A 12,907-nucleotide genomic window follows, 5' to 3' on the forward strand; every position below is an offset into this window, starting at 1 on the left:
TCACTGGAAACCTACAACGACATCCTGTCCTGCCTGTACACCAGCAAGGAGATCCATGTGAACCCCCAGGACCCCGTGGTGAGTGCTTAAAGAAGAGGAGTACGTTACTTTATTGCTCTATTTTTCACACGAAGAAACTGAAGCCCAGCTGGCAGAAGTACCTTTCTGGTGGGTCCAGATGAGTCACTTCCTCTCTCTGGACCTCACCTGGAGAACTCCTGTTCATCCTTCAGAACACAGTATAGAAGTTGCCTCCTCTAGAAAGACCTCCTTGAACACCCAGGCCCCTTTGTTTTTCCTCTCTTCATAACATTTATTCTGCAAATATGTATTGTAGGCCTACTGTGTGCCATGCCCTGTACACACAGGGTCTCTGCCCTTGAAGAGGTCAAAGTCTATTGGGGGAATAGAAACTAAACAAGGAAACAGTCAGGTAAATAAAATAACGTGTCTATTTATAATGAGCAGAGCAGTGGATAAGCAAGTGACTGGTGGAGGTGAGAAGGCTGCCCTGGACAGTGAGGTCAGTAAGGACATCTCTGAGGAAGTGGCCTGAATGGTAGCAAAGAGGCACACACACACACAAGTCTACAGGAAGAGCAAGTTCCCAGGGTCAACAAGGGGGTCAAATGAGGGAGAAATTCAGATCGATCACTCAACAGCCCCAGCGTCTCCCCATCACACTCGGAATAAAATCCAGTCTCCTCCCCGCAGCCCTGGAGTCTTGTGTGGCCTGGCCCCGCCCACCTCTCCAGCTCTGTCTCCTCACCCACGAGACTCTGGTCACACAGGCTGGACTGGTGCTCACCTCAGGGCCTTTGCACACACTCTCTCCCTGCCTGGAACAATCTTCCCTCCACTGTTGTTCTCAGTGCAAATGTCGTCACCTCAGAGAGCCGCTCCCTGGCCACCACATCTGAATATCTAAAGTAAGCTTTTTCTCTCTCCACCCTGCCTCTCTCTTTCTATTCTTTTCTCTTCAAAATGTAGATCAAACTATGTATATGAGTAAAGTTATATGTGCAAAGTCATATATAATACACATATGTAATATATGCACATAAACACACACATATATATGCAAAGTTATGTATATACATATGTAATACATACACATGAACACACATATGTATATCTGTGTGTTCATTTCCTTAGCTTTGCATGTTCACTGTCTCCCTCATTTTGAGGATGGGGGCTGTGAACAGTATACTCTGTGAATACTCTGTATACTCTGTATACAGCGAGTGCTCAGTAAATATTGAAATACAGAATCCCAAGATCCATATCTGGAAGAAATCTAGTGTTATTGCTCCATTTTTTACATGAGGAAACCAAGGACCAGACAGGGAACGTGACCTCCCCAGTCACCCAGCAGGTAGGATCAGGGCTAGAGCCAAGACTCCTGCTTCCCCAGGAGGAGAAGCAGGACTTCTAGAAGCTAGAAGCCAAGACTCCTGCTCCCTCCTTTCCACACCGGTGGCAGCTCTAAGTCTAGATATGAACCCTGTGAATCCATGTCCATAGAAATTCTTACACCAGTGGGTACGCATGCAAGGGTGATCTTTGCAGCTTCACTTGTTACAGGGTGAAAAATAAAGTTAAACTAGGAGTCCATCAATAAGGAATTGGTAAAAAATAAGTCACGTTATGGTCGTATACGGTGGAATACCAGGCAGCTGTTTAAAAGAATGGGGTTGCTCTACAAGTACTGATGTAATAAACAACGTGGAGAGGAATAAACAACGTGCAGGACCATGTGCTTAGAATGTTCCCATCTATTCATTCCTCTCTGTGTGTAGAAAACAGTCTGTCAGGATATACTCCAAAACATCAACAGTGGTTACCCTTGAGAATAGGATTTAGGGGAAAAGAGGAAAAAGTGTTCGGATGGACTTTTAATTTTTACTGTATACATTTTATAGTGTTTGCTCTGGTGACCTACGATTTTCAAAAGTCAACAGAGTACAGATAGTTAAATACAAACACGATAAAGCAAGGGCAGGAAAATGTTAATAGAAGAATCTAGGTACTAAGTATACAAATGTTCTCTATAAAATTCTTTCAACTTTGCTGCATGTGTGAAAATTTTCACATGGTACTTGCCTGGTGGTCCAGTGGCTGGGTGTCCATGCTCCCAACGCAGGGGGCCCAGGTTTGATACCTGGTCAGGGAACTAGATCCTTTATGCCACAACTAAGAGTTTGCAAATTGTAACTAAAGATCCTGTGTGCCATAACTAAAACCTGGTATAGCCAAATAAATAACAATTATTATTTTTTAAAAGAAAGAAAATTTTCACAATAAAACTTTGGCCGGGGGGGTGGGGGGAATCATTGAAACAGTAATGTCAACTTTTCCATGTAAATCATGGTGAGAAGCCAAATGAATGGCTCCTCCTGTGCTGAGACTGAGTGGTGTGTCGGTGGTACCTTCAGCTGGGGACAATTACATCTCACTGAACCCCACTGACACCCCTCCCAACCCATGAACCTGCTCAGAAAGGATCTGCAGGATTCTAAAGGCCAACGCATATCTTGTCCTTTTTCCAGGCTGCCAACCTCATCCAGCTATTGTCACTGAGCGTACTGGAGCCTGAGCCCAAGGTGGGTGTGTTGCCTGCTTCTCCCCCAGCACCTCGGGCAGGATCTCAGGAAAGATTCTAGAACAGAGGACAGGACTGGGCCACACAGGCATGTTGCATTTGGCCAGACGTTTCTACTGTGGACTCTGGAAACCACTGTACCTTCTTCACAAGTGTTTAAAAGGGCAGTTCACTTAGCTCATTGTCCCACCCAGGTGACATGGCCATGTGGCTGTCATTATTCACTACTGAATAAAACCCCAACCCTGCTAAGGCATCCCCAAGCACATGGCAGATAGCAGTGAGCAGAGACTGTGCCAGACCTGCATCAACATAATCCTCGAAAAGCCTGCCCTCTCACCTTTTAACACTTGTGCAAATGAGGCTGAGCAGAGTGACTTCACTTGCCCACGCTCACATTGCTCAGTAAGAGGCAGAACCAGGATTTGTTCTGATCCCAGACTCCACGATCCATGCTCAGCATCCTCTCTCCAAAGGCTCTGAGAACAGGGAACCTGATGAGCACAGAATAATGACAATAACCACGGCAGACAGGGCTTCCCTGGTGGCTCAGATGGTCAAGCATCTTCCTGCCATGCAGGAGACCTGGGTTTGATCCCTGGGTCAGGAAGATACCCTGGAGAAGTGAATGGCAACCCACTTCAGTTTTCTTGCCTGGAGAATCCCATGGACAGAGGAGTTCATGGGATCACAAACAGTCGGACACGACTGAGCGACTCACACACACACACACGATAGATAACAATAGTGCTACCAGATGCAAAGTTCCTTTCTAAGCACTTTACATTAATTTACTCGTTTAATCACCACAACAACCTGATGAGGTAGGTATGATTATTATCCCCATTTTATTGGGTTGGCCAAAAAGTTCATTCTTTCCAAAAGCTGTTATGGAAAAACCCAAGTGAAATTTTTGGCCAACCCAATGCAAGCATGAAAGTTGAGGCACAGAGAAATTAAGAAAGTTGTCTCAGACCACACGGTTTAGAAGCAGCAGAACTAGACTCTGGCTCCAAAATCTATACTCTTATCTGCTTTGCATGCCCAGGAAAAGGGGGATGTCATTTCAGGTCAGAGGAGCTCAGGGAGGGTAAGTGACCTTCCCAAGGTCACACAGCAAGCTGCCACAGAACTAGAGTGAAAACTTAGACACCCTGACTCCTAAGATGGCCTTGTTCCCGTCCTTCCCAGCTGGGGGCTAAGGAACACAGTCTGTCCCCGCCGGCACCTTCTCTGCTTTCTCCTTATTTAGACTTCTGATCAGTCTCGAGGGAACATGGGACTGACCATCAGCATCCCTGACCCTCCCATCGTCCACCTTGATGGCCACACAGCCTCCATCATCCAGCCGGGCTCCCTGGTGCTGGTGGGGTCCAGCAACACCTCCCCATCTCAGTTTCCTGGGTGAGTAAGCCTCAAAGTTCTTCATTCCCCAAGGAGCTGGGGGCCATTTGAGGGCCCCTCCAGGGCCAACTGACTGAGGCAGCGTGACAGAGGGCAGTGGCAAACCTCATCGCCATGACATCTGCTAACGTTCCATAGCCGTGCCTGTTGCGAGAAAATTAAAATACTTTCACACCTGCTCCCCTAAGTCGAGCCCCCATGCTCCCCAGAGATCTCTTCAGCAACTACAGAGTTTTGCCTCTGATACCCTATTGACTCTCTCTTCTGGACATGGCTGCATTGAAACCCTTGTCCACAAAACTAGGAGAAAACTTAGAGAAACAGAGTTCATGGAGGGCTAAATGTGATTGTATTCTCTGCTCCCCAAGAGCGGGGTGACCCAAGCTAGAGAGGGCTGGACCCTGGAAGGAATTCTGGAAAAGACAGCCCCATCAAAGTTTCAACCCGTCTATCCCGAGCCCCGCTGGTGTTCCTACTTCCCACTCCGCAGACCTTGAAATTGAGAAGGCGCTGTGGGACACGACTTAGCACCTAAACAACAACTGTGGGGCAGAAAGGCCGCCCCACTATACGTGAGCTTAGGGCCATCTGCTGTGTGCAGCTGGATCCTGGGAACTTAGCTGGCATGATTCCCTGGACCAGACATCAGTCATCTCTGGCTGGCAGTGAAAATTCTGGTTTCTGGTTTAGGAGGTAATCGCGTGAATTATGGAGGCCCAGGGACAACCCCCTCAAAACCAAGGGGTCCTCTGGCTTCCAACTAGTGATGCCACCACAAAATGACTCATTGCAAAAGGCCTTCCCTCCACTGAGCTGAGCTTCCCCCTCCCCTCATATCCAGCCCTTGCCTCCAGGAGCACCCAGCACCGCCCCCCAGTGCTCTCTTCCATGGCAACACCCACACATTTGTGGTCTGAACTCACAGGAGCCAGCAGCTGGAGCTGGGGAGACGATGGGGTGAGGGGGGCTGGCCCTGGATAATGTAAGGTGTTCAGTTCAGTTCAGTCACTCAGTCGTGTTTGACTCTTTGTGACCCCATGCACTGCAGCGCACCAGTCCTCCCTGTCCATCACCAACTCCCAGAGTTTATTCAAACTCATGTCCATTGAGTCGGTGATGCCATCCAACCATCTCATCCTCTGTCGTCCCCTTCTCCTCCCACCTTAAATCTTTCCCAGCACCAGGGTCTTTTCAAATGTAGGGTGTGGGTGCAGGAAACCCCTCCATCTGGAATATGAATTCCTCTCCTGTTCTGACCTAATAATCTCCACTCCTCATAGAAACTCCTTTCAAATGCCGTGTTTTCCTCGAAAAATCGGGAATTAAAACTCCAGTTCACTCCAAACAGGTAAACATTTTTGTTTGGGATGTTCAGGAAAAAATGAGGGGGTTGACAGGGTGTGTGGAAGGACAGAGTGTGGTTTCGGGGTGCAAGTCTCCCAGCTCACTGTCAGCTGAATGGAGCCGTTGAGAGGAGGTGGGAAGGAAAGGGGAGGCGAGGTGTGTTGTGACATGAAGTCACTGAACAGTGCACCCTTCTCCCACCCCAAGCAACTGCCATGACCTAAAAGGGTGATCTCTTTTCTCTGGTAGCATTACAGTCATCCTGGGCCCTTACCCCGCTGGCCTTGAAAAGCAGGTGAGTCTTTTTCCTTATCCTTGGCCTCTCATGGTTCTGAAGGACCCACCCGCAGGCCTGAAAGAAGGCCCTGAGTCACTGATGTGGGGGTGGGAAGCCTCACTCGCTTTCTGGGTGATCTCATCCTGCCCACGGGGGTGGGGAGAACCCTTAGAATGTCAACTTGTCTGTTTCATTCTTTGATACACTTAACAAGTTGGTCCCCGTGAAGCTCTGGCCCTGGGGTTTTCTCTGGTCCAACCGGCTTCCTGGTCTGTCCTGCACAGAAACAAAGAACCTGTGAGGCGACTCTTTTTCAGGGCCCCCAATGTTCCCCAGTCCCTTCACGAACCTGGTCGTCTGGCTCCAATGCCCTTTAATAGTGGAGTTCCCAGGACTACTCCTGGTCTCCTGTGGGCACCTGGACACTGGAGTCCCCCCATTCCCATGGTTGGAATCTGCCAAGCCAGCAGAAGTGACCTTCCTGTTCCTCTTTCATTCCTTGTAGAAAGAACATCTGGAGGCCTTTCTCTTCGAGCTTCTGAACTGGAGGGTCCTGCCTCATCACAACAGTGAGTACCACTGTCTTTCTACTCAGGCCTGCATACCATGTGGCTGGGAGCCACACCAGCCATGCCTGCAGCCCCACGCAGACAGCTGGCTTCCACGCTTGAGAATTGTGGAGACCCTGAAGTCTGGGGGGTGCGGGGGGTGGCAGATGGCGGGTGGGAGAGGGGCCACCTGTGCCCTCCTGTTCTTTGCTCAGGCCGCTGGTGGTAACAAGAGCTCAGAGTGGGGCGAGGAAGGGCTTCATACGGAGGTGGGGGTAACATGACAGAAAGTAAGAAAAGGAGAGGCCCTCAGAGGTGGTGGAGCCCACAGCTCAGAGTTCTACACCTGCAGGGGCCAGGTAAGCAACACACCAAAGGAAGCAGCCCAGATCGGGCCTATGGAGAACACGTCCCACCTTTAGTGGGCAGCTAGCACTCAGCTGGGGCTTCCCAGGTGGCTCAGTGGTAAAAGAACCCACCTGCCAATGCAGGAGACAGAAGAGACTCAGGATCGATCCCTGGGTCAGGAAGATCTTCTGGAGGAGGACATGGCAACCCACTCCAATATTCCTGCCTGGAGAATTCCATGGACAGAGGAGCCTGCCGGGCTGCAGTCCAGGGGGTCCCAGAGTCAGACACGACTGAGCAGCTGAGCACGCATGAGCACTCAGCTCAAATGAGAGCAGGGAAGATATGTTTTACCTTTGAGAGACTCCAGAAAGCTGAACTTTTTGAGACATCGCCTCCATCTTAGATAACAGCAACAAAATCAAACTTTCCCAAAACACCCTTGTCTTAGTCTGGGTTTCCTGGGAAGCAGACCCTGAGGCAACAGAGTGCAGGCAGCCGGAAGTTGTCCCGAGAAGACGGAAAGGTGTGGCAAGTGAGTCTTCCAGAAATGCAGCGCGAAGCAGGCTCTTCTGCCCCGTGGCGCTCGCGGCCTCCCTCTCCTCCCACCTCCCCTGATGCGGTCTGTCACCCATCACTGTCTACCTAACACCTGCTGCCCATCGCCTGTCTACCCACGTGATTATTTAGCCATTGCCTATGACCCAGCCAGAGGGTGAGCTGCCGAAGGGCAGGGACCCCTGGTCTTTGGTTTTTGTGTTCCTACACCTTGTCCAGTGCCTCCCATCCAGGATACCCTCAGGAAGTATTAATACATGTAGGATAAACAGTTCAGACCTCACTCACCTCTGAGAAATCACCTGGCTCAGCTGCCTCCTCTTTCAGAGAGACCCAGAGATGTCCCCCGTGGAATTACCCAAGATCACTCTGCAAATCTCTGGCAGATCTGAGCCCAGAACCCTGGCTCTTTGTTTCCCTGACATGAGCTTTCCCCTGTGCTCCAACTCCAGGACTCAAGTTAGGACTGCAGAGTAAAGGCAGAGGAGCAGCTACTGCTAAGTCGCTTCAGTCGTGTCCAACCCAGTGCAACCCCATAGACGGCAGCCCACCAGGCTCCTCCGTCCATGGGATTTTCCAGGCAAGAGTACTGGAGTGGGTTGCCATTGCCTTCTCCGAGAGGAGCAGACAGGGGCTCAAATGCGAAGCAGGCTGAAGGATTTACCATCTGTTCTGTGGCCCATGGTAGCCAGGGAAGGTTCTGGGCATGAAGTGAGCCAATTCATTTTCAAGAAGGGGAACCAATCGGAGGTGGAGGATTGTAGTTACAGATAGTCCAACAAGGCAGCCAGAGTCCAGGTGGGCAAGTGTTAGTCGTGTCCAACTCTTTGCGACCGCATGGACTGTAGCCTGCCAGACTCCTCTGTCCATGGAATTCTCCAGGCAAGAATACTGGAGTGGGTTGCCATGCTCTTCTCCAGGGAGTCTACCTGACCCAGGGATCGAACCCAGGTCTCCCGCATTGCAGGCAGTTTCTTTACCATCTGAGCCACCAGGGAAGCCCCAAGGTGGTCAAGGATGCAACTTTATCTGGGATAGCAGAGAGGAGGACACACCCAGCCCCGCAGACACCTGCCCATAGCACACTGAGCTCCCCCGCCCTCCCCTCTTGCAGACCTGCTCAGAGAACAAGGCATCCTGCTGCCCAACATCAAGGACATCTCCTTCAACCAGGCACGAATGGAGCCCTCCGAGGTAAATGCTGGGAAAAGGAGCTTCCCGGGGCCCACGTGGGAGGTCAGAGCTACAGGAGCCATGGGGTCCTACAGGTACTTGTCCCCATCCTGTGGAGGGCAACGCTGAGGCTCGGGCAAAGGTGGCCCTCCCTTGACCTTCCTCATCTCACTGTCTTTCACAGCCGTACTGGATGAGCTGCCCCATTTACAGATGAGGAAGCTGAGGCTCTGGGAGTGGGGGGCTCCATGAATCCCTCCAGGAGCCATACCCCTGGCTCTCCGAGAGCTTCTAGGCCTTACACAGGTGATCTTAACAATTAGCTCCATGAATTTGACGCTATTACTTCTCCCATTTTACAAAAGAAAGGTAGAGAAATTTGCCCAGGGCAGCAGAGCCAAGATTCCAACTGGGGTTCATCTGACTTCAAAGCCTGTACCCTTAGCCTGGACCACCCATCATGCTAGAATTGGGTATCCTGACCCCCAAAACAGGGCTGCTGCCTCTTGCACCTGCTATCTGAATGCCAGGAAGGGAAGATGCTGCCAGAGACCAGAGGGCAGGGAAAACCAGCAGAGGAACCACGGAGGTGATTCCATCGGCATTTGCCAGCTCTGAATCTGCCCCCAGAGTCGCCTTGCCCCTTCGGCCCTCTGCCCTTCCCTCTGTGGGTGAACATGAGAAGAGGCTGATAGGAAAGGACAGAGCTTAGAGATGCCCTTCATTTCTTTGTTCCTGCCTTAAAAAGACCCACACTCTTAAACAGCAGCACAGGAAGGGATATTTGGTGCAAGGCAGAAAGAGAATCACAGAACCTCCTGGCTGTACAACCTCAGACAAGCCACTAGAGTCTCTCAGCCTGTTGTCTCTGTTTGCGTAATGGAGAGAAAGATAGCTCTCCCCCTGGGCCGGAAGTGAGGGCTCCCCTCACAAACAAGAGCAACCATTAAGGCCAACATTTGACAGAATGTGACCCACCACCCCAGGCATACAGTTCGAGCTTCAGGATTGCCAGTTATGCCCAGTCCTGGACCCAGCACTCCCAGTTCCCAGTCCTGACATTCAGGAAACACTAGGAATCTGCTTTCAAGGACCAGAAGTTACTGAGCAGAAGGAGGCAGGAGGGGACAGCAGCAGTTCCTATCACAAAACCCCAGCTCCTCACCTGTGCTGCTCCCCACCCCCAACCTCAGACTCTGCCCTAGATTCAACCCAGAGTGGCCCTAGTTGGGAAGGGTTGGCTCCAGGTAACTCTAGCAGGTCAGGGCTGGAAGGGCTACTAGAGGTAACATAGGGGCCCGCCTGCTCAAAAATGATGCCACAAATCCTGGCTGTTGGGCCCAGAACCCGGAAGAATAATCACGGCATAGCCCCTGCAGCTACCACATAACCAGACCTATAGAGGCAGGGGGACTTCCTAGTGGCTCAGTGGTGAAGAATCTGCCTGCCAATGCAGGAGATGTGGGTTTGATCCTTGGGTCAGGAAGATCCCTTGGAGAAGGAAATAGCAGCCCATTCCAGTATTTTTGCCTGGAAAATCCCATGGACAGAGGAGCTTGGCAGGGCTATATTCCATGGAGTTGCAAACAGTTGGACATGACTTAGCAACTAAACAACCATAACGACAACCGAGAGGCAAGGGGAGAAAGTGTGGGTGGGCTCAGTGGCTCACTCATTAATTCACTTCTAGACTGTCCCACGCTGTCAAGTTGATAACATATTGTACAGCTCTAGAACGCACCTATACTGTAGTGTACATGATGGCGCCACCTAGAGTTGAGCAGTGCACAACCTGTGCATCCTTCCGAGGCTGCCCTCATCACTCACTCATTAATTCAGGCAATAAATGTGACCGGCTGATCTGTGCCTGGCCCTGTGCTGAGTGATGCTGAGATACAGATGAGTTAAACCCAGGGCCTAAACCTTCCAGGAGCTCCTATTCTTGTGGGGGGAAAGGGTGAAGGAAGGGATGGATTCCAGCAACATGGTCAGGTCTGGCAGAGGTTTGAGCATTGTGGGAGGGAACAAGTGAAAGGCTCCAATCCACCTCAGGGTGACCCAAGCAAGACAAACCCCAATGCTACAAAAATATGAGAGTCACCTTGATACGCAGGCTTTCTGGACAAGCCCCAAAGACTGGTCTGCCCCTTCACTCACAAACATTCCCGAGACCCTCCTCCCCCTCCACTCTATCCCCCTGTCCAGTCGGTTCCTGACTGTGCCCTCTGGCCACCAGGGGAAGGCATGTCCTCAGGGCATACAGTCCCTCTCAGGTGTGGCAGGAGCAGCCTCGGGGAGAGCTGGCTTTGTGCGCGGTGTAGACTGAAGGGACGCATCTCCCTGCTTCTATCCACAGGACTACCTGCTGCTGACCGCCGTTCCAAAGGAATAACCAGTTCTTACTGAGAGCCAGTCCCTCCCCTCAGCCACAAGTGCTTCAGGCCCTTGAGAGTCCAAGAATGGCTACAGTCACAGTGGAAAATCACAGTTGCAGTAAAGATGATTCTTGCTTGAGAAGTCTGGTTCTGAATTTGTTAAGGGGTTCTGGGAGGTGGCCAGGCTGTTCTGAAATGTTTCAATGAAGGGATTGTCTCCCTGGCCATTCATTCCTACTTTCCCTTAGCCCCTCTGTATTCAGTGTCTTCGACAGTGGAAGTGCCTCAGAAAATGGAAAGGGGGCTTGAACTCGGAAAGCCTAGCCCCTGAGAGGATGGGGTATGGAAAGGACGGGAGGAACATGCGCACGCAGGAAAGCTCCCCTGCTCAAGAGGGAGGAAGAGAAAGGAAGCAGGAAAGAGAGTCCCTAAGAAGAGAGGGACCACAGGAGACAGATGTTTGGGAGGCCCTGAGCAGAGAGGGAAGCAGGCAGACCCCCACGCAGGTAAGTGCTTGTGAGACAGCCACACCTCAGAGCTCCCCTGGCCTCAAAGGTGTGGTGAGCAGCAGAGTGATTTTCATGTGCCCAAGAGCAGGGCCTTCAAGGGAGAGATCCAGAAGCATCATCACCACCAACCTGCCAGCCCCATATGGCCCAGGCAGAGCAAAGCAGCGAGCAGAGAAAAGCCAGGCACCAGAGGGCTTTGCAGTCTGAACTGTAAAGAGCACCATGGTTGCCAAGGATGGAGGGATGGCCAAGCAGAGGGACACCCCCTCCCACACCTGGGCACCTGTCAAAGCCCACAGCAGGTTGGGCCCTGCCCCAGAAAAAGGCAGATGGGGGGAAACTTCAGACTCATAGAGACTCATAGCAGGCTCTGTCTTGGAATGAATAGGTAGTCAGCCACCCAGGAACCCCAGCTGGCCTGTGAAACTGGAGAAATTGCTGGGGAGGCCGTCCTGGGGGCTGATTCTCTACCATACAGCCCAAATTATGGGAGGAACTCACCAGTCTCCTGCAGGGTCCCTGATGGTAGGAGGAGGTGGGAGCCCAGAGCAGACCACTTGTGAGTTCTTTACCTGACTCCTCAACCTGTTTTACAAGCCTCACCTTGAAGGGAAAAAGTCGTCCACAGGAGCCCCCAGTGCAGGAGCCATCAGGAGGACTTTAGGCAGGAGGGCAGGACTGTCCTGGTCTTGGACCTCACCCTTGATGTGTATATGACACACCTAAGATAAGGTGGAGGCTGGAACACGCTTTCCCAGAGAAGACGCGAATCTTTACCCCCAGCCCAGAATTTTCCCACCTGTGTGTGATCACATTGCCCGGCGCAAGGTAGATACTAAGCGCAAAATGATTGGATGGAGACTTCCTCAGGACCCTGGCTTGCTCGTCAGCAGGAATGACCTGTCCAAGCAGGAGAGAGCCTCTCCCTCGAGCCTTAGAAGATCCTCATTCCTCTCCTATGGCTTTACCAGAGGCATGTCACTCTGCAGTCTGCAGACACTGTTATCCCATTAAACCTCGTGATAACACTGGGTGCTCCCTGATAGACTGTGAGATCACTCCCATCAGCCAGCAGGGCAACACCACTTCTGATGCTAGAAGTCAAGACAGGGGCTCCAAAGACCACCCTCCTGCTCCCTCCACCCCTATGGTCCCTCCCGCTGCCACCCCCACCCCAGGCCTCGAAGCTCAGCTAAGGAGCAAACAGCCCAAAACACCTCCTCCGCTCACCTGCTCTGGTGACCTAAGATCTTCCCCGAAAAGATCCCCCCGAAGGTCTTCTTAAGAAATACATCTTTTTAAGAAGTGATTTTCAATTTTTCAAGGCTCATGATCCATGTCTTCAAAGAAAAGCTTAAAAGAAATCTGATACATAAAACAGATGACAAGGGAGCTCCTCTGATAGAATGAGACAGGGGGCTGGATCTCTGCCCTCTCTCGTTCCACTTTCTAATCCCCAAAGTGGGCACCTCTGAGAAGCCTCTATGCTCCATGGAGTAAAGTCACTGAGCCACCCAGGAGGGAGGCCACCGAGAACCAAGAGTGTTGAGGGACATGACACAGGATGGACGTGTTTTGACCAACTGGGATAATAGCCTAAAGAATGGGGAGAGATTTATTGAAAGAAAGAAAGGGGCCCAGAAGGAAGAACACGGAAGGCACTGACTCTTCCCCACCCCGACCACAACTCCCCAGGTAAGGGCTCTGATTCCTCCACACCCAGTCCAATGCCTGGTCCAATCCTGTGGTCCTATTTTCTAAATAGTTCT

At 51.4% G+C, this 12,907-nt stretch overlaps 1 protein-coding gene across 1 annotated transcript in view; it reads left to right on the forward strand.

Annotated features, from left to right (window-relative positions):
* LOC104999431 overlaps positions 1-10,646 on the forward strand; it is an 18,282-nt gene extending 7,636 nt beyond the window's left edge. Inside the window, 9 exon segments of the mRNA XM_010855006.1 lie at positions 1-78; positions 2,550-2,603; positions 3,855-3,990; positions 3,993-4,006; positions 5,287-5,354; positions 5,600-5,645; positions 6,133-6,196; positions 8,196-8,275; positions 10,611-10,646. Coding sequence (XP_010853308.1) covers positions 1-78; positions 2,550-2,603; positions 3,855-3,990; positions 3,993-4,006; positions 5,287-5,354; positions 5,600-5,645; positions 6,133-6,196; positions 8,196-8,275; positions 10,611-10,646 — 576 coding nt within the window.
* The last annotated feature ends 2,261 nt before the right edge of the window (positions 10,647-12,907 follow it).

This window comes from Bison bison, unplaced genomic scaffold (genome assembly GCF_000754665.1).
Source record: "Bison bison bison isolate TAMUID 2011002044 unplaced genomic scaffold, Bison_UMD1.0 scf7180017864352, whole genome shotgun sequence".
Taxonomy (NCBI): Eukaryota; Metazoa; Chordata; class Mammalia; order Artiodactyla; family Bovidae; genus Bison; species Bison bison.